General features: G+C 44.1%; 1 protein-coding gene across 1 annotated transcript in view; it reads left to right on the top strand.

Annotated features, from left to right (window-relative positions):
- The window catches only part of ANO4 (anoctamin 4), a 418,375-nt gene that overhangs the window by 282,682 nt on the left and 107,837 nt on the right, over positions 1–27,856 (top strand). Inside the window, exon 10 of the mRNA XM_061124170.1 lies at positions 8,752–8,883. Within this exon, the coding sequence (XP_060980153.1) occupies positions 8,752–8,883 (132 nt within the window). The remainder of the gene's footprint in view (positions 1–8,751; positions 8,884–27,856) is intronic.

Raw genomic sequence — 27,856 nt, 5'->3', positions numbered from 1 at the left:
TTCCTGAGAAACATCCTTATTAGCAATTCTTTCATCAGACAGTTGCCATGGCATTTGGATTCACCAAGCAGAGACGAGTCCCTTGTCACATAATGACCTTCTACAAAAACTTCATGCACACTTTAGCCTATTTCAGTAGTTCTCAGACTTTAGCCAGCAGCAGAGTCACCTGGAGGGCTTATTAAAACTCAGATTGCTGGGTCTGTGCTGTAGTCTATGATGTAGGCGCTCCACCTGGAAGGTATATGAAGGCATCCAATTCTGTATTTCCACTGCCTCGCTTATAGTAGGTAGGGCAAATGAATGAGCGAATCTTCATATACATGTGTGAGGATTTGCAGAGGGAAAATAAGGCCACAAAGAGAAGCACAGTAAAACCAGGACTTTGTAAAGCATCAGACATAGACCGGGGGCTGAAACATTGTTCGCACTGCGGGGAAGCGGTGAGCAATGAGGGCTTGAAAGAAAATGGTGATTAAATGACCCATATAATCTCAGTGTTGCATGGGATATCAAATGTCATCAAGTCCAGCCATTCGCTGGCTGTTGAACCTCTGTTATATCATCAGCCAGACTGTGTTTAAACATGTCTAGAGACAGGGAGCTCCTGAACCCATCTGTGAACACCTGATTTAGAAAGCGCTTCCTTGAAACAAGTCATCATCTCTGTCTCCTTGACTTTCACTCTTAAACACTCAGATTGTGCTCCCACTCCCTGCAGAGCCAAAAAATAATCTACCAAGTAAAACAGCAAAGTATATGAGAAAGACTGGAGGAAAGTATAGGCAAAAGGACTTAGTAGGTATTTGGAAAACAAGAAATGGTGGAGAGAAAGAGGTTTCTGTATTAAGGGATTGGGAGGCAGAAGAAGAGTGGAAATTCAGGGAGATACAGATGTGGTGAGACAGGTGTTGATTTTTTATCTGACAGTTCTGTATTATGACTCACAGTAGGTCTTTGAGGTAATTGGTGTCACAGTTGGTCTTTGAGGCTTTTGCAACTGATGGCAAAGCAGCTGAAGCTAAAGGTAAAGCCAGAGAATGCAATCGTAGTGGTGAAGCTCCCTTGGCTCAGGCCAGCCATCGTGACCTGAGCCAGGGAAGTGGGTGGAATTTCCCAGGGACTGATGTATGGAGTGAAGAAAGAGGGTCAGTAGCAACTGCTTGGAAAAAATCTGCTTTAAGGAGACAGGAAGAGGTGGGGAAGAATGAAAAGGAACAATTCAAGAAGTAGAAGGGGAACTGGGGAGGACAGTATCAAAGGTACCGCGTACGATTTCCCATAAGAAGGGGTTTTCTTCAGCGATGAACGATGAGAGATGAGAGTTGATTTTTGGTCACCTTGGTAACCACCGTGCTAGCAGTCTTCACGGAATGGTGGTTCTCAAACTTTCACATGTGTCAGGATCACTTGCAGGGCTCTTTCATACTCAGATTGCTGGTCCATCCCCAGACATGAGGTTCAATCATTTACACTTCTGTAAAGATCCCCAGTGATGCCGATGTTGCTGGTCTGGAACTAGTACATTTTGAGAACAGTGATTGCAGAGAGGAGAGTAACAGAAAGCAAAGTGGAGATGGTGGAGAACGGAGGGGGTCCTGATGAATCAGAAAGTGAGGGCTACTGCCACCTTGTTAAGGCTTGCGATGAGAAAGGAGAAAGCGGATGGGGCTCAGAACAGGAGCAAGAGGAGGAAAGCAGAGGGGACTGTGACCGTGTCACCCATCACATGTTCTCTGTATGTAGAAGGGAGGTTGTGAGTGAATAAGAGCTTGGGAAATCCTGTTTCTTGAACTGGAAGAACAGCTTACTAAACACTGATTTTTGGCCTGGAAGAGTTGATGCTACTTAAACGCATACTTGACAACCATAGAAGAATCGAGTCCTTAAAAGGCACCCGCAGGCTCTGGGTCAAAATAAAGGGAAAAAAAGCCCAATTCTGGTTGTATGACATGTTGATTCAGAATGACCTCTTGAGATAAGCTTTACTGCTGACCACACAGTATTAAATTTAGGATATCAGCGTGGTGGTATTACTTACTGAAGTCTGTGCAAATTTTTTAATGCAGTTTGTCAGAAAATTTTGTATCTACTTTAACTCTTCATCTCAGGACTGGCTGATTTAAATGATGAAGAATAGGTGTCTCTAGCCAGAGATGACATTCCAAATTGCAGGGCATGTCTGTAACTTGTTATCCTAGTCATACACCAGTAGTAAGACATTGACTTCAATATTCTGAGATCCTCATGCCATCCTAAATATGGATACTTAATTTAGCTTTTAGTTTCATTCTTCCAAATGATATTTTACTTCATTAATCCACAAGAGCACCCTGGAAACAAACCTACCTCCTTTCAGAATAAGGGACAAGAATTAAAAATTGTGAAGTTTCTGAGCAGGCAGAAAAATAAAGCATCATTTCACAAATATCTTTGTGAAAAGTCACCTGACACCATGAAGCACACGCATATAATCCAGATGTGTATTTTTGGAGTAAGTGCTCTTTTTATGCACATACTTGGTCTATTAAAGGATGCTTTGACACTTACCTTTGAGCAGACTTAGGGATATTGCGCATTACCTATCTAGTCAAGAAAGGAAATTTATCACTGTTCTTCTGCCTTGTTTTATTTTTACTTTCACCAAATAGTATGAATATAGCCTGTAAAAGATACGCTTACGAAGTAATAAATCTGATGACTGTGGGTGACTGGTAGCTGAAGTCTCATCACTACTCATTCTTTTTCCTCCACGCCCCCATACACATCCTGACTGACGTTCTCCTTTGCGATGCATGGCAGAGTGGACACGTGTCCCTGCCGTGTTATACTCACTGCCTTCACAATCTTATCAGATGAGTATACAGGCAACATGACAGAATGGCTTGGATATTTCCATCCTCATCTTAAAAAATTAATATTCGTAAATGTTCCAAAACCTTTGGACTCTTCTAGAAGATACTTAAGCTCTGCCCCAATTAGCAGCCTTGTGACCTAAAAGAATGGCATTAGTTTCTCAAAATCCCTAACTCCTATCTGAGGAGAGACTGCTAATATGGGGCACTTGGCTCTAAGAAGAGGAAAAAGAAAGGCAAGCCTCTATTGTCTGTTATCCATCCAGGAGGGCTTCATTTCCTGCAATGTAGGCCTGTGAACGGTGCCTCCATTACATTTTTAAAAAGCTCATCTGTTGTGCTCTCTGGGCATATTATCTGTGAAAATGTAATCTAACTGTTTGAAACCTGATGCTATTATTATAGTATTCTGATCTGGGGAAAAGCAGGTGTCTCTGAAGTCATCTGTTTCATTTAATTCAGCCTAATTGAGTTGTCTTTAGTACAAACTCCCTCCTGGGTTGTTAGTGGCTCGAGAAAAAGCCCCTTGTTTTCTGATTCTTCAGGGTGCACCCTCCATATCCAGGTTGGGACTCTGTGTACATCCAGTAATTTATAAAGGCCTGCAGACAGGTTTATCGGTTAGGGGTGAAGTTCTCTGCATGTGGCCTTTTCTGTAATCACCACAGTCTCCCCTTCACCATTGAGGAAGCTGAGGTCAAGGTATTTTAACCAGGACCTTCCCACGGCACAGCCCAGCAAAGGTGGGCTAGTTTGTTTTTAGTTAATTAACGTGTGGCTGCACTGGATCTTCATTGCTGCAGACGGGTTTTCTCGAGTTGGCGTGAGCAGCGTGCTCACGGCGGTGGCCTCTCTCATTGTGGAACACGGGCTCTAGGTGCCCAGGCTTCAGTAGTCGTGTGTGTGGGCGCAGTAGTTGCAGCCCGTGGGCTCTGGAGCATATGTGCCTCATAGTTTGTGCTTGTACTCCCCTGCCAGCTCTTTCCAGCTACCCAGAACCTCACCTGTCATGACCTGGTCCTTGGGGGAGGACCCCCAATCTACCATCAGAACAACTTGCTTAAGAGAGTGACTCACCTTTTGGTCTAGATGCTAACTTGACAAGTCAAGGCCACAAATACTCAGGCGGATGGTCCGTCTTTATTGACTCGCCTGTGTAGTCTGCAAGGGGGCTTTTGCTCAGTAAATGGCAGAGATGAACCAAAGTGACAGTGTATGCAACCAAAGTCAATGCTCCGTCGTTAAACCAGCATTTTCTCTTTCTCCTGTCAGAGCAGACTTTATTAAGTAAGCCCTACTCCTCTACTGAAGAGACAAATGAGATGCTTTCTGGTCAGTTGGTTTCTTGACTTTTCAGCTCTAAGTAAATTTCAGGATCGCTTATTCAGGGATGTTTGTGAGACATGGGAGCACAGACCTCAATAGATAAGGGAAGATCATGGCTCTTGAATGTCTTTTGAGAACTTGGTCAACAAAAGTTCATTGTCATCATCATTTTCTTCATCCTAGAAACCACCGCTTAATTGAGCATTTTGTCCACCCAAGGCATTGTGGAAACACTTACGCATTATCCTTACCAGTTCCCTCTGTAATGGCTGTGTTAGCTCAGAGAGTCTTAGTCCCTTGCCCAGCACGGCACTCACCACTTTTAAGCTGAGCAGTGAGAATGTTAATCCATTTCTCGCTGACTCCAGAGTCATCATTCTGTACAAAAATTTATCCATTATGCTTTGTGAAAAGGAAAGCTCTTTATTAACTCAAGGCTTGTTTGAAATGGTATAGCCAAGATATGACCTCTGAAGTCACCAGCCACATATATTGGAGAACATCTGAGTGATCATTTTAAAGACGAGGATACTAAGGCCCTGAGAGGATAAAAGGTTTGTCCCAGGCCTCTAGCTTAACTCTCAGGCTTTCCAGCCTGGTGGCTTTTGCACTGTGTGTCTTTCCTTGGCAAGATGGAAGGGGATCCTCACCGATGTCTGAGTGGCACAGTTTGGGGACAGGAGTGGGTCTGTGGAAGAATGGACATTAGTCATGCAGCCACAGAGGGACAAACTCTTGTTCCCAGAGCCACTTAGCTGGGAGGTGGGGACCGAGTGTGGAGCCTCAGTCTCAGCCCATGGGAACCTGGCCAGGCGCGGTCTGGGGAAGATGGGATCGAGGCTGTTTGGAGAGGTGTGGTAGTCTCCCATTGCTTTTATGACACATTGCCAGACAGATTTATTATCTCAGTTCTGTGAGTCACAAGTCTGGGTGGGGGGAGGTTTCATCTGGTTCCTCTGCTCGGGGTCTCACAGGCTGAGATCAATGTGTCAGCCAGCCAGCTCTTCTTCGAAGATCCAGGGAAGAATTGGCTTCCAGGCCTATCCAGGCTGCTGGAACAGCTCAGCTCCATGCTGTTGTTGAACCAGGGTCTCCATTTCTTGGCTGTTAACCAAAGGTCTTGCTCAGCTTCTGGAGGCTTCCTGGCACCCCCCTGGCTCCTGGCCCCCTTCACCTCCAAAGCCAGCTCTGGCCAGTTGAGTCCTTCTCACACCGTGAATCTCTCTGACCTCCCTTGGGCCTCATCTTTCCTGTCTCCAGCCAGAGAAAGTTCTCTGCTTTTAAAGGGCTTAGTTAGATGTGCCCACCTGAGTAATCCCGTATGCTGTCCATAATTTAAAGCCCAGCTTACATCTGCAGACTCCCTCTGCTGTGTCACACTCATATTCACAGGCTCCAGGATTAGGGTGCCGGCATCACTGGGGGCCATTCTGCCCAGCAGAGGAGGCTGCAGACTGCTGATCACTCTTGAGCATTCTGTTCTCTCGTTGTGAGCACACAGCCTGGCCTGGCGTGTGTGATGGGACCAGAGCAGTCCATGCTTTCCCTTCCTGCTTCTGCTCAGGCTGCCTGATGAAGGCTGCTATGCACCCTCAGGGGTTATTTTTAAGCTATCTTTTGAATGCCTTTCCTCTACCATAGTGTTTCAAAAGCCCACTACCTCTCCTTTCCATCACTTTACATTAACCTCTGTGGTCCTCAAAGAGTTATTAATAACCCTGCTCTCTGCTTGGCAGTTTCTCCAAAGCATTTCATGCACATCCTCTTTTATAAGCCTCCTAGCAACTCTGTGAGGTCACTGAGATGATGATGATGGTGATGATCCCATTTAAAAACTCTGGAAAAATAAGGCTCAGAAAGGTGAGTGATTTTGTGGAAGGTCACACAGCTGATAAGCAGCAGAGCCAGGATTTCGGCATCCCGAGGGCAAATCCCAGCTCCTTTCCACCACGCCAAGCAGTCCACCCTCACCTCCTCCTTCCCCCTCCTCATTTTTCACTTTCATACCCTGGTCATCTCTCCCTCCATCTCCACATTTCACTTAAATAGTGGTGCCCCAAGTGTGTTGCGGAAAGCTGCCATTTCATTCCCTGAATTTTTACAGCTTTGTTTTTCTCCACACTGAGAGCTGTACCCATCTGGGTTAAATTCGTAGTCATTGCACTCAGAGCCCAGATTCCATGAGAATGCGGATTTCGCAAAGTGTAATCCGATTAGTGCTGCAGACTGGAGACGTGTGGGAGGTGAAAGCTCTATTATGGAAAACCTCTGGACCAGGGTCGTCTTTCATGAACAACTTTCGAGGCAATCAGATGAAATAAAGCCAAGAGCCGCAGGGAAGCCTGGTGGGCTTCCCTGCGGAAGCCTGCAGGAAATTGCATTTAACGGCTAAATCATTGAACTTGGGCAAGTGATAGATGCTCATGATGCTTAATTAACTTCGAATTGAAAAGTTGAAGGACAAAACTGTTAAGAGGCAGGCTGGTTGCTCAAATTCTTGCCTTTGCAGAAAAAAGAAAACGTAGTAATAATAGCCATGTTTACTGTGCACTGACACCATTCTGGAGGTTTTATGTACATTTTGATCATTTAATCATCACAGTCCTGTGAGTTGCGCATCATTATCATGCCCATTTTACAGATGAGGAAATTGAGGCACGGCAAAGTTAAATAACTTACCCAGGGTCACACTGCTAATATTTACAGAGCCAAGGTTTGAATCTAGGCACTCCAGGCTCAGAGCTCATGTTCTCAACCGCTGTGTCATATCGCCTCTGTGAGGCTTACATCTCACTATATTTAAGTGTCTTTAAAAAGATAATGGGGCTTCCTTGGGTCAGGAAGATCCCCTGGGGAGGGGAATGGCTGCCCACTCCAGTATTCTTGCTTAGAGAATTCCATGGACAGAGGAGTCTGACGGGCTACAGTCCATGGGGTCGCATTGAGTCACACACGACTGAGTGACTAACACTTTCACTGTTACTAAAAAGATGGTGAGGAAAGAAGGTGAGCCTTAGGGGTGAAGTAGATGTAGACTTTTCCCGCTTTCTTGGGTCTTTGGGCCATTCCAATCTATTATTTTATGGCTATGTGACCCAGGGTAGGATCTTTATTTCTGTATGTGTATATGTGATGGGGACAGGTCCTCTTGGAGATGAGGGTCTTCAAGAAGCTGGAGGATTATTTCCAGTTTGAACTTTCAGAGGCTCTGGAAAAAGGACAGTCACCACCAAGCAGAGAAGGGAGTTGTGGTGAGGCTGGAACAATGCTGAAGATAAAAGGTAGTAAAAGAGGAGTTTACTGTTACTTTTCATTTTGGAGTTGATTTGTTATATAAAAAATAATCCATTTATCTGGGAGTGCCACTGTAAAGGAGAAATTGCCATGTGAATCATTTTAATTGGGGAGAAAAATAAAAGATGCCCAGATTTCATATGTTTTCAGTTAATAGACTTAGAAGGCATTTAAAGGTTTTTCATCCCCAGAGAAATGTGTCTCTTCCATAGCCCTTAAGTGAAGATTCCCGTTATCAACTACTGTGATGGGCATGATCTTTAAAATCAAAAGTCTAGAATCTGCATTTTGGTTCTGACTTTATTCACTGTCTGGGTAACTTGGGCTGGATAATTACCCCACCATGGGTCTCTTTTATGATGTGTAAATGAGAACGGTCCCTCTGCAGTCTGCCTCACAGAGATGCTATTGGTGTGTGCTCTTAGGGAAAAAAAATTTCCAGTGGTGTAGGTACCTGAGGTGGCATAATCATTTCAAAGTCTGTTGTGGTGTTTGCCTTTCTAGTAGTTGGCTGTGAGTGGGTGAGAATCGGGTCACGTGGAGGCCAGATGTTTTCATCAGAAGTCAGAGGGGATGGGGAGGCCACCAGGGGGGCAAATCATGGCTTGAAAACTGCTTTGGGGTCAGTGTTGGGGTTTTTTGGCTTGGCATCACTGTGTACTCGGGCCAGAGTGACACACGTGTGTCCTGACACCCCAGCACCGTGAGAACCATGGGGTCAGCTTGAGAAGATACATGAAAGTTAAAAAAACAAAAACAAAGCATGTCATCTGCTGAGAGGCTGTCCGGGGAAGGCACGAGGGCCAGAAAGCAAATGGTGGCATTGAGCTCTCTGCGCACAGTCCATGCTGGATGTGCTGTCTCTGCCCCGCCCCCGAAGCCAGCTAGAGCTTCAGCTCTTCCCTGACCTTGGATGGGGAGATTGTCCAGGCACACACTGAGTTTCTAGAATCTGCAGGATGGAAGAACTTAAGGTCTTGGCTGCTTTGCTTCAGGGACTGTCCGCTTCCTTTCCGGAGCCTTCCGACCGCATTCTGACTCCTTGGCCATCCACTGGCGTGTGGGTAGACATGTGACTCATGGCAGTGATGTCATGGGCAATCAGAGCACTGGGTCTCGGCTTGCTTCCTTCTGTGTGTCGAGTGGGGGTTTCCTGAGTGCAGTGAGCATGTCGAGTGTGTGGGTCATAATTACGGCTCTGTGGAGACCTCCCTCCTGTGTTTTGGGGCAATGCTGATATGCTGTACCCTTTGGTCTTGCCTTTCATGTACCACAGGATCGATAAACAAATAAGCAGGTTTCGGAGATGGTTACCTAAGAAGCCAATGAGGCTGGACAAGGAGACACTGCCAGACCTGGAGGAGAATGACTGCTACACTGCCCCTTTCAGCCAGCAAAGGATCCATCAGTGAGTGTTGCCTGCGAAAGCCTTGTCTTACTAAGTTCATGCAGCCATGGTAGATCCCCTCCTGCACGCCTCTGATTCCTTGGCCCTTGGACGGAACAGCCTAGGGCCCGTCTCCCCCAGCAGTCCTGTTGTGTGTCCACATCCCTTTTAGGGTAAGCAGGCTGCTGTAACAATTTCCACGTCTCAGCAGCTCAACACAGTAGAATGCTCGTGTGTGTTGGGTGCGCCACCTTTGCATGGTGATTCAGAGACCCAGGCTCCTTTTGTCTCGTGGCTCCGCCAAAGCCCAGTGCTCAGAGCCCTCTGCAGGCTCATCTGCCTTGAGCCAGCCCATAGGGAAGCTGGTCTATTCCTTGCCCTGTTGAAACGAGGGGTTGTTGAGTTAAAAAAAGGAAAAAAAATCTCAGTTCACCTCTCAACTCCCCTTTCTTCAGCAACTCACCACGTTGCCCCAGAAAAAGCGACATAACCTAGCAGCCGGCTTCTGGACTCATATCGATCAGTCTCTGAGCAGTGATTGGTCACTTTGTACTTGTGTGGTTGGGGGAGGAAGGGGTTAGCTAAGTAATGGAGCCTTTGAAGAATTGCAAAAGTGACAAAGAATTGGCTCTGAAGCTTTTGATGTGACAAGAAATCATGGCCAGAGGGCAGGGTCAGTGGTAGGAGAGAAAACCGTGCCAGAGGCTATAAACAACCAGGCCAAGACAGCCTCTTAAAAGGAGGATAAATCAGGTGAGCCTGGCCTCTCTTTCAGCCGGACTTCAGGAATTCCTGGCACTTCCTGTTTCAGCTATAGCTACAGCCTCCATAAAAATGACTTACCTGAAGGAAAGAAAAGGGGTGACTGAGTTTTTTTAAAAACTAGGTTGCTAAAAAAAAAAAAACAAAAAAAAAAACTAGGTTGCTGATTTTGGGAAAAATATAAACCAAATAGCATTGTCAAGTTGCAGAGAGTGCAAGGCGGGGGCACATTTCAGCAACAGAAAATCAGTTAAAGTCTTGGATTTCTGGAGGGTGAAGGAGAAAAGAAAAATCAAAGAATAGATGCTCCGCATCAAAATGTATAATGTGTAATGCAAGGGAAGAAATGCCATAAGCCTGTAACTCAGCCAAACCCTAGGTCCCCACAGGTTAGACTGATGCCAAACAAGCCCCGCTATGTGAACATTTAAAAGGGTTATTGAAGAAGACATGAAGCTCACAGCCCAGCCTTGAAATCCTAGTTAAATCCTCCATGGGAAATAGGAACTGAGCAGGATTTCTTGTTAACCCCAAGATCAGGACCTAGGATGTTTTCTTAAGAGAAAAGGACAGATGAAAGCTGACGTCTCCCCACTCTGCGTTTAAACCCTTGCTGTGTGCTGTTCATCTTGAAGTTTCTTACACAAGCCGGTGTTTGTTTTTAAATCCTTCTGGAGTAAAGTCTGATTTACATGCAGAGGTTCACTTTGCTTCTCACCTGCCTGAGAGGATGCCTAGCAGATTGTAGGAGGGTCTCAAAAGTTTTAGATGGATGCATGGGTAGATGAAAGAATCCGTGAAATATACGGTGTGCACCTGGGGGTTGTTTTACTTCAGAGGAACACAGGTAAATGAAAGAGAAGGTTTCCCACTACTTGTCTTCACGCTGGTTATGTTGTGTAATATTCTGGCTTTAGAACAAAGTTTCTCAGCAGAGTTATCAATCAGAAGTGCCTGGTCGCCCATCAGGATCCCTCGGAACTAGAACTGAGAATTATACCTTTATGGATATTTTAAACTATATAATAAATGAGGGCTAATAGCCTGTGGGATGGTGGTATTCAGCCATCTCTCACATATATTTAAGAAGCTTTTTTTTGACATGTTTGGGTATTTATTCACTGAATAATTGTTTCATTCAACAGTCACTAATTTGATGCCTACTTCTAGCCAGTCGCAGGGCATATATCAACAAAATATAGTAAATAATACAGAACCTTGACCCCACCTAGTAAATAGAGTAGACCATTTTACCTAATTTTAAATTTTACTGGAGTGTAGTTGATTTACAATGTTGCGTCAGTTTCAGGTGTACAACATAGTGGTTCCGTTATGCATATGCATATATTCCTTCTTTTTCAGATTCTTCTCCCAGATAGGTTATTATAGAATATTGAATAGAGTTCCCCATGCTATACAATAGGTTCTTTTTGGTCACCTATTTTACATATAGCAGTGTGTGTGTGTTAACCCCAGACTCCTAGTTTATTCTTCCCCATCATGTTTCCCGTTTGGTGACCATAAGTTTGTTTTCAAAATGTGTGTGTCTGTTTCTGTTCTGTAAGTAAGTTTATTTATATCATTTTAAAAATTAGATTCCATATATGAGTGATGTTATATGATATTTGTCTTTGTCTGTCTGACTTACCTCACCTAGTATGGTAATTTTAAATTTCATCAGCATTGCTGCAAATGGCATTATTTTGTTCTTTTTTTGGCTGAGTAATATTCCATTGTAACTATGTACCACGTCTTCTTTATCCATTCCTCTGAGAGCAGACCACTTTAAATCACTATAAAAGTATGTTGAAGGTGACTTACAAGAGGGCTTGCTCCATCCTCCAGATTTGGAGGGAGATTGGTTAAAGATAAGGGTGGGTCATGAGAAGAAAATGTTTGAGATGAGCCTTGACGGATAACACTTGTCCATGTAGGTAAGGGCAAAGCATATCCTAAAAAGAGGGGGTAACATATGTTTAAAACTACAAAGGCATGAATCAGAACAGGGTGTTTGAAAAAACCACAGGTAGTTTTCTATTTTGGGGCATAGGGTATGAGAAAACCTGGCATCATTGTTTGAAAAAAAGAGTGATCGGTGGAAGATGAGCTTCCAACGTAGGAGACCAAGGAGGAAAAAGCAGAGGGACAGTTGGAACAAAGAAAACCTCAGAACCAGACCTCAGTGGGACTGGGAAGATAGTTGAGGCAGTTCTCTTGTGCTGTTGGGAGAGGAAAAACTCAACAAGTGTCTTGAATGTTATGGGCAGTGGGGATTTCTTTCTCTCTGAAAATTAACATGCCACATGGACAACATCCTTTAATGAATGTATATAAGTAAGATTTGAAGAACACAGGCTGTCCGGTTGGAAATAGTGGTTTGGTGCAATTAGAAAAAGATTTCCCTAAGGATGGTTCAAGAGTGATTTTAATGGGTTTGAAGTGATCAGAAGTGCTGGCTAATGAGCTCTGGGAGTTATAACATGATCCCTGGTTTTCCAAATGCTGTCCAAAATCTCATGTGGTTTTTTTGCAGAATATTTGATACTATGTTAGTCCAGGAATTTAAAAAAGGATAATAGAAATGTAAGGGTATGTGTGTATGTGTGAATGTGAGTGTACATGAATGTAGGAGAAGAGACAATGGGATGTTTAATAAATAATGACCAAAGTAGAAAAGAGCCTTAAAAATACTCTGCTCTCAGGATAAAACCCGGAATCCTAGGTTGGCCCACTAGTCCCTGCTTCCATTCTCCTGTTGTATGCTTTGGCCACACTGAACTGCTTTGACCTCAGTATCTCTCTGTGCCCTCCTTGATTCCATTCTCTTCCCTCACCTGGAATATCCTTTCCCCGAGGCTCCCTTCTTGGCACATTGCATCAGAGACGTTTCCTCCAGAGAATCTTCCATAATTTCCAACCCCCAACCCTGATTCTTGGTGAAGTACACTCTTCTATGTCTTGGTAATAATATTTTTGCTATCATAATTCTTACTAGTATCCATTTTCATTGCTTTCTCCTAGACCATAAGCTCCTCTAAAGACTGTGTCTGTATCACCATTTTTGAGTCCCAGAGTTGGTACTTTATAATGATTTGTTAAATGAGAAAATAGATGAATAGATAGAAATAAAAATAGGAGAATCATATTTTGAGCAAAGAATAAAGATGATGTGAGGTTAGCTCACTGCATACTCATCTCCAACCAAACATGACATTTTCTCCTCTAAAGTGGTCCATGTCCGTTGTCACCTGTCCAGTAAGTGGCATAATATTTGTCCAGTTGCTGAAACCAAGGTATGGAATCTCTAGACACCTCCCTCACCTCCACTTCCCACATCTAAGATAACTCCAAAGGCTAATGAGTTTTTATCCTAAGTGTCTCTTTAATCCAGTCATCTCTGCCACCACAATCTCACCTCTGTAACCCAGAAAGAATAGGTCCCCTGGCTCCACCCTTGCCTACCTCCATTCCATTTTCTTTAAAAGCATACAAAATGAGGTTTTTTAAAATGCTTATCTAATCATGTTACTTCACCCTGTTTAGAAAAAAATATGAAAATTATTGAGGATGACCTACAAGGCCTTGAATGGCCTGGTCATGCAGCCAACTTCTCTCCAGCCTTATCTGCCTTGACTGCCTTCCTCCCCTCACTTCTTACAATCTAGACATATACAGCTTCTCTCAGTTCTTTGGATATAATTGACCTCAGGACATTTGCATATGCTGTTTCCTCTCCTTGAATTCCTTTCTCACTCCTTCCCCCTTCCCCAAGTTTATTCTTCTTCATCCCTCAAACTCAGCTCTGAAGCCTCCTTCCAGGAAAACCCTCCTTCCACCCTTCCAAAGACCATTTCTCTTTGCTTTGTACTCTTTTAGCAGTGTGCTTCCCATGTAACGTTTTTCATATTTGAGATTTTATAATTTGGGTATTATATGGTTAACACCTAACTCTTGAGGCAAGCTTTGAACTCTATGGAGGCTTAGGCTATGTCTGTTTCTGCTCATAATTCTCTCTCCAATATTTAACACAGCACCTAGCATATGACAGGTACTTAAATGAATAAAATGAGGATAAAAGTAGTAAGGATAACATCAGTTCAGTTCAGTCGAATAAATCTAATCTTAAATTTTTGTACTTTGAACTACATTATACAAAAAAATTAAAAAGAATTGATTAAAAACCAAATAGTCTAGCTTTCTAAATTAACATATAATGCCATTGGTCATTTTATATGGTGTCACTGACAGTAGACCCTCAGATGGGAAAACTCTTATTAGATGTCAGATACTATTTTAAAAACTTTAATCCTCATGGGAGAGATGGTATTATCATCATCACTTTGCAGATGAGGAAATCAAGGCACAGAGAGGTTAAGAAACCTGCAGGAGGTGACCCTAGCCCACCTACCTGATCAAGCCCCAAGCATCAGTGGTTTAATGCTGTAGAAGTCTGTCTGTCTGTCTGTTCTTCATACCATGGTCTACTGCAAGTCACCACAGGGAGGGAGGGGCATTGTCTCTGCTCCGGACAGTCATTCAGGTACCAGGCTCTTTCTGTCCAGTGACTCTGCCATCCCCTAGATCCTTTGCATCTGGTTTATGGAAGGGAAAAAGAGATGAATGATTTTGAAGGAAGTTTTAATGAGCCAGTTTTAGAAGTGGTGGACAGCACTTTTGCCCACATTTCATGCACCAGAATTTGTCGTGTAGTTACCCCTAACTTGAGGAGTGCTAATGTAACTACTTTTGTGCCCAGGAGGAAAAGGGAAATTAGTTTGCCAAACAACTGGACCATGGTGAAGCAGGAATTCAGATTCGCACAGAGAGGTATCAGACCCCATGCTCTTAAACATCATGCTCTATTGCAGGGTCTCTCAACCTCGGCACTGCTGACATTTTTGACTGAGTAAATCTTGTTGTGGGGGACCGCCCTGTGCATTGTAGGATGGTTAATAGCACCATGACTTCTATCCATTAGATGCAAATAGCAGTGTTCTGCCTCCCTACCCTTCCTTAGTTGCTAAAATCAAAATGTCTCCAGACATTGCCAAATTTCCCCTAGTGGTGGTTGGTATGGTGGATGCAAAATCGCACCTACACTCTCCTTAAGAACTCTCTCTCTACTATTTTTTATCATGTGACAGCCCTCAGGCAGGCCCACCAACTCTCTGAGATAAATTAAACTCTGGTCAAATCAGATGACTGTGACAGACAAGTCCATTCAGGAATTAATTTATTCCTCTTCTTCTTCTTGCCTGTGAGTATTGGCCTGTTTCAGTAGCTCTGTCCTTCATTCTTAAAATGGCATCAGCAGTAATACCCTTGAGTAATACCCTTGAGTATTGACTTTCTAAGGTCAGTACTCATAATAAAGGTTTTCTACTGGGAAACAGAGAAGAGGAAATTAGGAAAAGAGTCATGTCACTTTTTATAATATATATATAGTATACTCTTTCAAGAAAGAGATCAATTCTGAATTCCCTTTCAGAAAAATGTTTGTGTTAGATACAGAGAAAAATATTCCTCCCTGAATTTTAAAATTTCTATCATTACCTTGATTTTATTTTGATGAAAAGCCATAAAAAGTGAGGTAAAATTAAACATTGATCACTTCCAAATGGAAGCATCTGAAGCATATGTTTGTTGTGTGTGCATGTGTTTAAACAAATGTTCCTTCATTCACATGTTCCATGCCAATTGTTGTTCTGGACACTTGGGAATCAACAATGAATAAACAGGCAAAAATTCCTGCCTTCCTGGAGCTTCCATTTTAGCTGTAGGTCACCAACACTAAATTATAAATCACTGGTTCTCAATCAAGGGAGTGACTTGGCAATGTCTGGAAACATTTTTGGCTGTCTAAACTTAGGGTGGGGAGTGCCACTGGTATGTAAGGGGATGGAGGGCAAGGATACTGCTCAGCATCCTTCACAGAAGCCCCAACAAAGAATTATCTAGCTCTGAAGGCCAGTGGCCACAGGACTGGAAAAGGTCACTTTTCATTCCAATCCCAGAGACAAGGCAATGCCAAAGAATGCTCAAACTACCACATGATTGCACTCATCTCAAATGCTAGCAAAGTAATGCTCAAAATTCTCCAAGCCAGGCTTCAACAATATGTGAACCATGAATTTCCAGATGTTCAAGCTGGATTTAGAAAAGGCAGAGGAACCAGAGATCAAATTGCAAACATCCGTTGGATCATCAAAAAAGCAAGAGAATTCCAGTAAGACATCTACTTCTGCTTTATTGACTATGCCAAAGCCATTGACTGTGTGGATCACAACAAACTGTGGAAAAGTCTTCAAGAGATCAGAATACCAGACCACCTGACCCGCCTCTGAGAAATCTGTATGCAGGTCAAGAAGCAACAGTTAGAACTGGACATGGAACAACAGACTGGTTCCAAATCGGGAAAGGAGTACGTCAAGGCTGTATATTGTCACTCAGCTTGTTTAACTTATATGCAGAGTGCATCTTGAGAAATGCTGGGCTGGATGAAGCACAAGCTGAGTTCAAGATTGCTGGGAGAAATATCAATAACCTCAGATATGCAGACGACACTACCCTTATGTCAGAAAGCGAAGAAGAACTAAAGCACCTTTGATGAAAGTGAAAGGGGAGAGTGAAAAAGTTGGCTTAAAGCTCAACATTCAGAAAACTAAGATCATGGCATCCGGTCCCATCACTTCATGGCAAATAGATGAGGGAAAACAATGGAAACAGTGACAGGCGTTATTTTTTGGGTTCCAAAATCACTGCAGATGGTGACTGCAACCATGAAATTAAAAGACACTTGCTCCTTAGAAGAAAAGTTATGACCAACCTAGACAGCATATTAAAAAGCAGAGACATTACTTTGCCAACAAAGGTACGTCTAGTCAAAGCTCTGGTTTTTCCAGTAGTCATGTATAGATGTGAGAGTTGGACCATAAAGAAAGCTGAACATTGGACAATTGATGCTTTTGAACTGTGGTGTTGGAGAAGATTCTAGAGAGTCCCTTGGACAGCAAGGAGATCCAACCAGTCCATCCTAAATGAATTCAGGCCTGAATGTTCATTATAAGGACTGATGCTGAAGCTGAAACTCCAATCCTTTGGCCACCTTATGTGAAGAACTGACTCCTTGGAAAGACCCTGATGTTGGGAAAGATTGAAGACAGGAGGAGAAGGGGATGACAGAGGATGAGATGGTTGGATGGCATCACCAACTCAATAGACATGAGTTTGAGTAGGCTCTGGGAGTTGATGATGGACAAGGAAGCCTGGTGTGCTGCAGCCCATGGGGTCGCAAAGAGTCGGACATGACTGAGCGACTGAACTGAGCTGACTGAACTGAAGGCGAGCAGTGATGATGTAACTGAAGGCCAGTAGTGATGATGTAACGGAAGGCCAGTAGTGATAATGTAAGAGTTTTTGGAGTGTAGTCGATTTGCAATGTTGTGTTGGTTTCACGTGTATAGCATGGTGACTCAGTCATACGTGTACTTGGAATGGAATTTCTCCACATGCCTTTCTCTCCCTGCTAGACCGAACCTTTGAGGGAAGGAGCTGTGTGCCTAGCCGCCGGTGGCACTGGAATGATCACAGCACCCAAGAGAACAGGACCTACAAGAATCAGCAGAACTGGCATTATTGCCACTGCAGCAGGACAGAGCTCAGGTTCTAGAGTCAAGTTCGTTCATCTGCCAGACCCAGGGCACCCAGAGGAAGGGCTGAAAAACACAGTGAAATGGTCAATGATGGCCTCCGTGCTCACCTTCAAAATACCCCTGGCTTACTGATTCATTTTTTTGTCTCAGTTCTGCTAACTGATTGATATCTTTCCTTCCCTAAATTTTGTTATGAGGACTAATGCCTGACCCCAAGATATTTAACTCATGCCTCAGACATCTTAATCTCATGTGCCATGTCCATATATGAAATGGACAGTATAAAAAGATCATTTGACATGAAGTTGGCTTACATACCTTTCTTTTCCTTCTAGACTTGGAGCTCGGCAGCAGTGTAAACATCTCAGGCAGCAGTCCCCAACCTTTTTGGTGCCAGGGACCAGTTTCAAGGGAGATATTTTTCCACAGACTGGAAGGAGGAGGGATGGTTTTGAGATGATTCAAGCATAGTACATTTATTGTGCTCTCAATTTCTGTTATTATTATTACATCAGCTGCACCTCAGCTCATCAGGCACCAGATCCCAGTGGGGGTGTGGCGTGTCCTCAGTGATGTCTTTAGAGCAAACACCTCCTAAGGCTTCTCTGGGGGCTCTTTCTGGTGGGCCCCTCAGTGGGCTCCTGCAGAATTAATCGCTCATGGCCATAGCCTTCCGCAGGAGTTTAGGTGTATCTTCAGCAGAAAACTGCAGTCTACCCTAAACTAACCTCCTTGTACATCTTTGATGTTTGAACGACGGTTTACAAAAATGAAAGTCGGGAACTGATTAACAAGCAAATAGCCTCACCTTCCATTTGAATATATATTCATGTTTGAGGAGCAATAAAAGCAAGCCTTTGGGTATGCATGTTTAAAAGCCAATGCATGATGCCATTTGTTCATTTTATGTGACGTCGCCAGAAGGGGTTCCACAGGCTGCTTATCAGCCATGATTGTGTGAACACCTGAAGGCCTGTCCCACAGAGGACTCTCCTGCATTAGCCAGCTGAGGGGCCCGAGGCTGTCAGCATTGTTGTTGTATAGTCTCTAAGTTGTGTTTGCCTCTTTGTGACCCCATGAACTGTAGCTTGCCAGGCTCCTCTGTCCATGGTATTTTCCAAGTAGGAATACTGGAGTCGGTTGCCATTTCCTTCTCCAAGGGGGTTAGCTTTAGGGGTAGTCATTTTATTGAAGCATTGTAGTTCAGAAAACTCCTCTCAAACTCAATTTCAAACAAGGTAATTCAGCACAACAGTAGGGAGTTTATTGAAGGATTAATGACAGCTGCTATGTATATGACGCTTACTAGGTTCTCTGATAGCTCAGTTGGTAAAGAATCTGCCTACAATGCAGGAGACCCTGGTTCAATTCCTGGGTCGGGAAGATCCACTGGAGAAGGGATAGGCTACCCACTTCAGTGTTCTTGAGCTTCTCTTGTGGCTCAGCTGGTAAAGAATCCACCTGCAATGCAGGAGACCTAGGTTTGTCCCTGGGTTGGGAAGATCCCCTGGAGAAGGGAAAGGCTACCCACTTCATTATTCTGGCCTAGAGAAGTCCATGGACTGTATAGTCCATGGGGTCACAAAGAGTCGGACATGACTGAGCGACTTTCACTTTCGCTCTACGAGGTTCCAAGTGCTGCCCCCTAGCTCAGAGAGTGAAGCATTTGCCTGCAGTGCAGGAAACCTCAGTTTGATCCCTGTGTCAGGATCATTTCCAGAAGGAGGGAATGGCAACCCACTCCAGTAATCTTGCCTGGAGAATCCCATGGACAGAGGAGCCCGGAAGGTTGTGGTCCATAGGGTTGCAGAGTCGGACGTGATGGAAGCGACTTAGCCACCTGTCTATGGTAATTTGTTATAGCAGCCTGAACTAAGCCAGGTAACATTACCATTTTGCATTTATTTATCAATAACATGTGCATATTTTCTAAAGTCTCTCAGCTTAGCTGTCTAAAGATACTGATTTTTCTAGCATGTACTTTTAACTGTATTTTCTTTTCAGTGTTTGGAGTTTTTGTGTTGTTTTCATTGATCTGAAATCTTGAGAGAGTCCTTTAGGCACAGAGAGGCTGAGATTGATTTCTGTAGGATTAATGTTCTTTTAGTGCCCCCATGACTTCGAGCCATCTCGAAACACTCACTGTATCACACACACTTATTCTGCATTAGAATCCTCAGTATGCAGCTTGTTGGTATTGATCCACAGAGTCAGGGGAAGCAGATCTCTTTCCTAGAAAGTTTTAAACTGAGATGAAAGTGCAGCAAGCTGTGTAGCCTGAGATGTATGTTTCTTAAAGATGATGTAGCTCCTTTTAGGGAGCACATAACTTAGTGACTTCAGTTGAAGGCACAGAGAGGTCACCGAATCATGTGGGGAAAGTGTCCTTTTGTGTGTTTGGAGATCCGCTGGTTCGTCAGCCGTGTTCTCTTAGTGTTTGTGTGACTGACTTTGAATAAGTCTCTTAGAATTCTTTTATTGCCATCTATCCATCTTTGAATAAACAGTTCTTTAACATTTATCAGCTTATTAATTTAATAAGTGCTTTTGTATTCTGTACAAGCACTGTGCTATAGTAGAACAATAGTTATGTTACTGTATGTTCATATGTATATTTATGTTGTTTAGTAGCTAAGTCGTGTACAACTCTTTGCAACACCATTGACTGTAGCCCAGCAGGCTCCTCTGTCCATGGGATTTCCCAGGCAAGAATACTGGAGTGGGTTGCCATTTCCTTCCCTGGGGATCTTCCCAACCCAGAGATGGAAGTCTCATCTCCTGCACTGCAGGCATATTCTTTACCACTGAGCCATTTCAGGGACACCCCATGTATATTTGTATATATGTATCTATACACCGCTATTAGATATCTATTAACTATCTATTTAGTTAAAATATTAACTTGAACGTGTTAAATTTGGTAGGAAAGAGGCTGTTAGACTCATCAAAGTGGTAAGAGGCAATTTAGAACACCTAAAGGGAAGATTTGCCAAATTTAAATAGCATAGAATAAGGAAGCGTTAACTTCAGTAGGCGGTAAGGGGCCCAGCCTCGTAGCTGGGGTGGAGTGTGTATGATGTAGTAACATGTGCATGATGTCACGTGGAATCACAGCGGTCAGAGGAGGAGGAGAACGTTGGGCCTTTAGGCACCCAGTGCTGGGCTCTGTGCCACACGTTCTTTATTCATTATGTCCTTTGACTTCTGCAGCGACACTGCAACATAATTTTATTATCCTCCGTTTATGGAGATGTGGAACCCAGACTCAGAGAATTAGATAGTTTACCCAGGGCCACATAGGAACAAGTGGGTTTCGGGGTAACTCCTGCCCCTTCCATGATACCCCAGCTAATGTTTATCAAGTGCTCACTAAATACCAGACTCCCCGTGAGACTGGTGTATTGTATGACAGTGCCAAGCAGGGGGTGTGGATGGCGCCCAGGCTGGGGATGGGGTGTCTACATGTGTTGAGTCTGAGCCCCACCCTAGCGTGAGATGGAGCTGTGCGTGGGAAGAGAAGAGTCAGCGACTTCACAGCCAACAGTGAGGATCCTGTGAACTTGGACTTCGAGGTCTTCATACAGCCACTGAGGGAGGGCATGGACCAGAGAGGGTGACCAGTTGTCTGAGTTACACAGTGGACAGGAGCTGGAAACCATCCTTCCCAAAGAGTCGGATTCCTCGAGCTCAGCCTTACCTGCTGGCTCTCATTTATCTTCATTAGAGTCTGGGGACGAAAGACAATAGATTCATCTCTTTTAAATCACTCATCTTGAATCTAAGCAAAGGGCAAGCCCTGCCGGTAACAACTGTAAGGCCTGGGGCAAGAGTCCAAATGAAGCCTGTGGACCTTGTGTCTCAATAATTAAAAGTAATACATCATGTTAACAATTAAGTACAACACAGTCTTTCCTTCTCCCTTGAGAAACACAGCTGCATAAAGACCTTGAAGTCCAAGTTCACGGGATCCTCACTGTTGGCTGTGGAGGAAAAGTCCCTCCACTTCTCCATAGCCTGACTTGTTCTCTTCCCACCCACAGCTCCAGCTCACATTGGGGGTAGGGGGGAGCTCAGATTCACACATGTAGACACCCCATCGCCTAGCCCAGGCGCCATCCACACCCCTGCTTGGCACTGTCAGTAACAGAGGCATCTGTGGGTGGATGGGCCTGAGTAGAGGCCCCTAAAGACCTGGAAGTGGCCTCGGCACTTTTTGGGTGGGTTCTGGTGGGCTCACACCCTTGGCCTTGCTGACAGCTCACCCCACCAGGAGGAGCAGTCAGCTGGGGGAGGCCTGTTGATGAGCACTGTGGGGTCCTGAGCCTGGGCAGGGCACTTCTAACCTCTGAGAGTGGTACTAAGGAGGGGACAGGGCTAAACCCGCAGCCTTGGTGAAGAGTGCTTAAGTAACCACTCATTCAGGACCGTGTCTTAGCAGTGTCTCTGTCCCCAGTTCTCATTTCCTGCTTTCCTCACAGCACCCACGCCGTCAGTTTTGTGTTTCCCACGGCTAACTAAGGCTACCACCACTACACGATGGCCATCTTCCTCACTGTCCACCATCATCGCCAAAGCCTTTTGGTCCTAGTTCTTCCTTGCTGACCTCACTGCCACTGCCTTCACTGAATTGGCCTCTAACTCCTGCACGAACAATTCTTAGTCTCCTGGCTCACTCCGTCTCTCCCTACCCCCCAGTCTGTTCACCACACTCATGTCACAGGTCATCCGCCGGGCTCCCATCACCAGCCCATCCAGCGCTTGTGAATAATCCCCTTCCTCCAGGAATCCGCAGCCCACAGGTTGGCCGGCAGAGCTTATGATGGATTTCCTCCTGTGCTCAGCTGCTTAGCCGGGCACACTCAGCAGTGAATTCCATGCTCTGCCCCATGTGGCAGCATCTCTTCCTCGCTTAGCAGCTTTCAAAGGTTCCCTGTGTCCTTTGGGATCAAGTTCAGACTCCTTGGCGTGGCACATAGAGCAGCTTCTCCCTCCCTCACCCCAGTCTCCTGGGCCGGGCAGACTGGATGATCCTACACCATGCCAGCTGCTTGTTGTTCAGTCGCTAAGTCGTGTCTGACCCTTTGCAACCCCACAGACTGTAGCCCGGCAGGCTCCTCTGTCCTCCACCGTCTCCTGGAGTTGGCTCAGATTCGTGTCCATTGAGTCGGTGATGCTATCTAGCCATCTCGTTCTCTGCTGCCCGCTTCTCCTTTTGCCTTCAGTCTTTCCCAGCATCAGGGTCTTTTCCAGTGAGTCGGCCCTTCCCATCAGGTAACCAAAGTATTGAAGCTTCAGCTTCAGCATCAGTCCTTCCAGTGAATATTCAGGGTTGATTTCCTTTAGGATTGACTGGTTTGATCTCCTTGCTGACCAAGGGACTCTGAAGAGTCTTCTCCAGCACAATTTGAAAACATCAGTTCTTCATTGCTCAGCCTTCTTTATAGTCCAGCTCTCACATCCATACATGATTAATGGAAAAACCATAGCTTTGACTATATGGACCTTTGTTGGCCAAGTGATGTCTCTGCTTTTTAATACACTAGATTTGTCATAGCTTGCCTTCCAAGGAGCAAGCTGGGCAGCGGGGGTATCTTAAGGCCCCGTGACTAGTGCTCCCTCTTGCTGAGCAAGGCTATCATTCCTCTCACCCTGGTGGAAACCTGTTCTTCCCCTGGCGCTGGTCCTGATGCCCCTGTCTTTATAAGGCCTCTTAGGTTTCATGCAGATGGCATCCAACTTCTGGGTCAATTAGCCTTTGTAAATGCTTTGATCATGGCATTGATTGTACACATGTATTTGTTTTCACCCATGTCTGTGTGTTGCACAAAGCTCAGCGCAGTAGCCAGAAGTTGTTAGAGGGGAGTTCCAATCTTTGCTCGAGTTTCTCAGAGGACACGAAGACAAGCTGCGTACATGGTCCTCAGCAAGTTCTCATCACCCTCCTCCCTTCACACCCTCCTGTGCTCAGGTGTCGTGTTTCTTCTCCCCCGGCAGATGCACTCCTCCTTCACCCCAGCCTGCACAGCCTCTCTTTCCTTCTCTTTCATTGTTCTTCTGCCAGCCTCACTGATCTCTGTCATCACTTTCGTGAGGACTCACAGAGCTTTTCTGCCAGGAAAAAAAGATCCATCCTTTTCATGAGAGGGTAAATCAGGCCATAAATGACAGGGTTGTTTTTGTTGGGTTAGAGATTGTGCCAATTGGACTTGCTAGGTTCTGCTGCAGGAACAAGCCACCCTCACATCTCAGTAGCTGGCTTATTTCTTGCTCATGTAACACATTAGCTGTGGGTTGGCTGAGGCTCTGCTTCTCATGTCTCCTTTCTTACGAGATCTAGCCTAATGAAGCAACTTGTGCCTAAGGCATGCATTCTTTCTTTTTTTAATTGAAATATAGTTGATTTATAATGTTGTGTTTATTTCTGCTGTACAGCATAGTGACTCAGTTATATATATATATATATATATATATATATAAAACATTCTTTTTTATATTTTTACCCAGTATGGTTTTATCTCAGGATATTGACTGTAGTTCCTTGGGGTATACAGTAGGATGTTGTGTGTATCCATTCTGTATTTAGTAGTTTGGATCTACCAGCCCAAACTCCCAGCCCAGCCCCGCCCCCCTCCTCGCTCCACTCTGGCAACCACAAGTCATTTTTTTTCCATGTGAGTTTGTTTCTGTTTCACGGATAGGTTCATTTGTGAATATTTTAGATTCCACATGGAAGTGATATCACACGGTGTTTGTCTTTGTCTTTCTGATTTAATTCACTTAGTATGTAAGGCGTTCATTCTCACAGCAGAGGGAAAAAGTAATGACTGAGCCACACAATGGCTCTGACAACTTCTGCTCAGATGTAGCATCTGTCACTCCTGCTCATATTCCATTGGCCAAACAAGCGTCACAGCCATACAGGAAAACGGGCAGGAGAATGGGACTTCTCCCCAGGGAGGGGGACTGCAGGTCCATGATAACGGGTAGGGAGATGTAATCCTCACAAAGAAAAGCAGCCAATTAGGAATAATCAATCTACTCAGGAATACCCCACGTTAATATTTTTTGTCCTGTCACATTTATACAACACAGTAGTCTATGGGCTCTTTCAGGACTTAGATTATGTCATACCGTTTTGCTTTGTCTTTTAGTAACAAAACCTTCTAGGTTTTTAGAAAAGGACGTTTCTGTGAAAGTTAGCAAATACTCAGGCTGAAGAGAGTCTATAGGACAGAAATCAGACATGGGACTGGAATTTTTCAAAATTCAAATTCATAGGCCATCTTTTTTTAAAATGAAGTATAAGTGATTCACAGTATTATATTTCAGGTGTACGGCATAGCGATTCAGTATTTTGCAGATTATACACCATTAAAAGTTATTACATGATGATGGTTATAATTCCCCGTGCTATGCAGCATATCCTGTCACTTATCTGTTTTATACATAGTAGAGCATCTTTCTACCATGGTAATATTTCTTCCAGATGCACAAGCAGGATGGATAAACGGCTGCTTGTGTGGTATGATTTCTAAGAGAAAGCCTTTTTCCTAAACACCGTGTGATATCACTTCTATGTGGAATCTAAAATATTGCACAAACGTATTTCTTTCCTTACCTCTCAGTCTCCATTTAGGAAAACCGAAACTCAGCAATTATTTTAATAACAGATTAACAGAGAGAATTGATTAGATAGGTATTAGAAGACTGACATGTCACAAAGGGAACATGGAAGCCACACCGATAATAGCTTCAGGAAGTGAAGCAACTACTGCCCCAGGGCTAAAGGAACAGAAGAAAGAGGATGGGATCATCAGAACCGTCAGAAGCTCAGAGGTGCCCTCGGCCTGAGCCCTAGACCTCTGAGGAGATACTGCCCTGCTGGTACCTCTGGGGCATGGGGCAGTGCTATGAGTTTACTTTGAGGTGTGTTTTTAAAGATGAAAACTGGAACCAGTTGCCACTATGAGACTGAAGAACCACTGCCGGGGTGACATCGACAAGGACCGCAGGCAGGTAGGAAAGACCAAGTCCCTTGATCGCCGTGTTTTTCCCTTCCAGTGTCCCCTACTGGCAGAACACAGCAGAGAGCCAGATGCAACATAGAATTGTCGTTGGCAGATTCCCTCCCTGCTGCAGCACCCGGAGGAGAATCTAGAAGAGGGAAGCTGAGAAGTGACTTAATAAACAGTACACTCCCTGATACCTAGAATTTTACAGTACGAATATTAATCCTTTAGCTAAAGTCATCTGCATTTAAAAAAAAAGGTCCCTGGGAAAAGTGAAAATGCTAATATTATTTTTCCTTTATACCCCACTATGAATAAGTTTATTAGATCCTTGAGTTAAATGGGGCTTCTCAGGTGGCGTTAGTGGTAAAGAACCCACCTGCCAATACAGGAGCCGTAAGAGACACGGGTTCGATCCCTGGGTCAGGAGAAATCCCCTGGAGAAGGAAATGGCAACCCACTCCAGTATCATTGCCTGGAGAATCTCATGGACAGAGGAGGGCTGTGGTCCATGGGGTCGCATGGAGTCAGACACGACCCAAGCAACTTAGCACTCAGAGAGTTAAAGACAAGGGGAGGAAGGAAGACTGATAGACGGGGTGCTTTCAGTGTGGTAGGAATAGACAGAGGATGCCTCTAAGGTGGCGGAGGGGGAAAATGGTCACAGAAGAAAAAAAAAGACAGGGATTAAGGAAGATACATTTTTTACCAACTTACAAATTTTGTAGGTGTTTGTCAGAGTTTCTAGGTCTTTGCTGCTTACAACAACAAAAATTAACAGCATGGAAATAGACAGGCCTGTCTGTCCCTTCGGTCAGCACTCAGACCTAATCAGCTTCAATAAGGGAAAATAAAAAACAAGACCTATGACCGAGACCAGGCAAACCACAGTAGCCATGGATGAGTCGTGGAATGATTTGATTTACACACTGACAGTCACTTCGTTCATCTGGGCAAAACCTTTCTAGTGACTGAATGGCGGTAGCACCCTAATTAGCAGAAAACTAAGGCCAGGGTTACCCCAAATTGGATTTTTCTGGTCTGAGGACTAATTAGGAAGTCACTTATGTTTCCTAACTTGTGTTTGCAGATTTTTTTAAAAAATGGTTTCCGCTTCATTCTGGCTGATTTGGATAGCAGATAAAAGTGATCTCTGATAAATATCACAATACTTTCATATCTTCATTCCAAATATCCATTTCAATTCAGTCAGCATCAAGTTGCCATTTCTGTGACAGGCACTGTGTAGGGCTGAACAAAGATGAATGAATCTTCATTTTTGTCCTTAAGGGTTGATAGCTGAGCTCACAGAAGCCCTGGTTAGGAGCACATGCTAGAGTTTGTGGGACCTGGACCCCGAATCCCAGCTCTGCAGCAAACAAGCCACATGATTCTGAGCTTTGATTTCCTAACTCATAAATTGGGAATAATAATAATCCTGTGTATTATTGTAAAAAGTAGCAACAGTATATAAGTATATATGATAAATGTTCAATACATTTTCTATTATTGTTAATAATATATACCCCTGATAAATAGTTAATTTTGATATATGTGAACTTTTTCACTGTCCAGTCCTAAAGATGGAGATAGTTTAGGATTGGCCTGAATTGATAACTCCAGAATATCCTTTTTTTCTCTCTTCCTCTTTTCTCTTCTTTCCTACAACATTCCTTCTTCTTTTCTCCACCCTTTGCTTCTCTTGCTGCCTTCCTCCATAATTATCCAGATTACCACCCATCTCCGTAGTTCGCTTGGTTCTGTGTACACCTAGCCAAGATCAGAGATATTGTTTGGCCCACTGTATCTTACCAATAGGTGTTCAGTCTCTGGCCAAGTAAACGCACATCCTCATGTTAGGTAACTGACATTTTGAAAATATTTATTAATTCAATCAATGTTTCTTCCACCTTTCTCTGCCATTGATAGGCAAGAATGGTTACTTATGCAGCACACTCCTTTGTGCTTTACTGTTCCTCTAGACAGTACACTGGAATAGATGAGAGGAAGTTAATGTTATTGTTAAAGGTACCTCAGATCCATTCTAATTACTTTTTAAAATCACTCCCAAATTTAGGCACTTTAACCATTACTAGTGTCAAATTAACTGTGGCACACCTCACCATGGATCATGTCATATCAGGACTTTGTGATGCATGGATGAATTAAACTCCGAAGTTTGACTGTTGCTTCTTTCTTAAGAGCAATGAACATATCAGAAACACTACTTTTCCTTGAGAAACACTTGTGCATGTGCATTTGCAGCATCATTTATAATAATAAAGCATTGGAAATAGCGTAAATATCTACCAGCAGTAAAGTGAACCAACAAACTGTGCTGTCCTCACACAGTAGACGTCTAGGCAGCAGGAAATACTATTAGATTAGCGCCTTCTGGGTTTCCCTGGTGGCCCAGTGGTAAAGAAGCTGCCTGCGAGTGCAAGAGACTTGGGTTGGATCCCTGGGTTGGGAGGATCCCCTGGAGAAGAAAATGGCAACCCACTCCAGTATTCTTGCTGGGAAAATCTCATGCACAGAAGAGCCTGGCAGACTACAGTCCATGGAGTTGCC

This window comes from Dama dama, chromosome 22, assembly GCF_033118175.1.
Source record: "Dama dama isolate Ldn47 chromosome 22, ASM3311817v1, whole genome shotgun sequence".
Classification (NCBI taxonomy): domain Eukaryota; kingdom Metazoa; phylum Chordata; class Mammalia; order Artiodactyla; family Cervidae; genus Dama; species Dama dama.
Note: the sequence above shows the minus strand (reverse complement) of the source record. Positions and strands in the feature narration are given on the sequence as shown.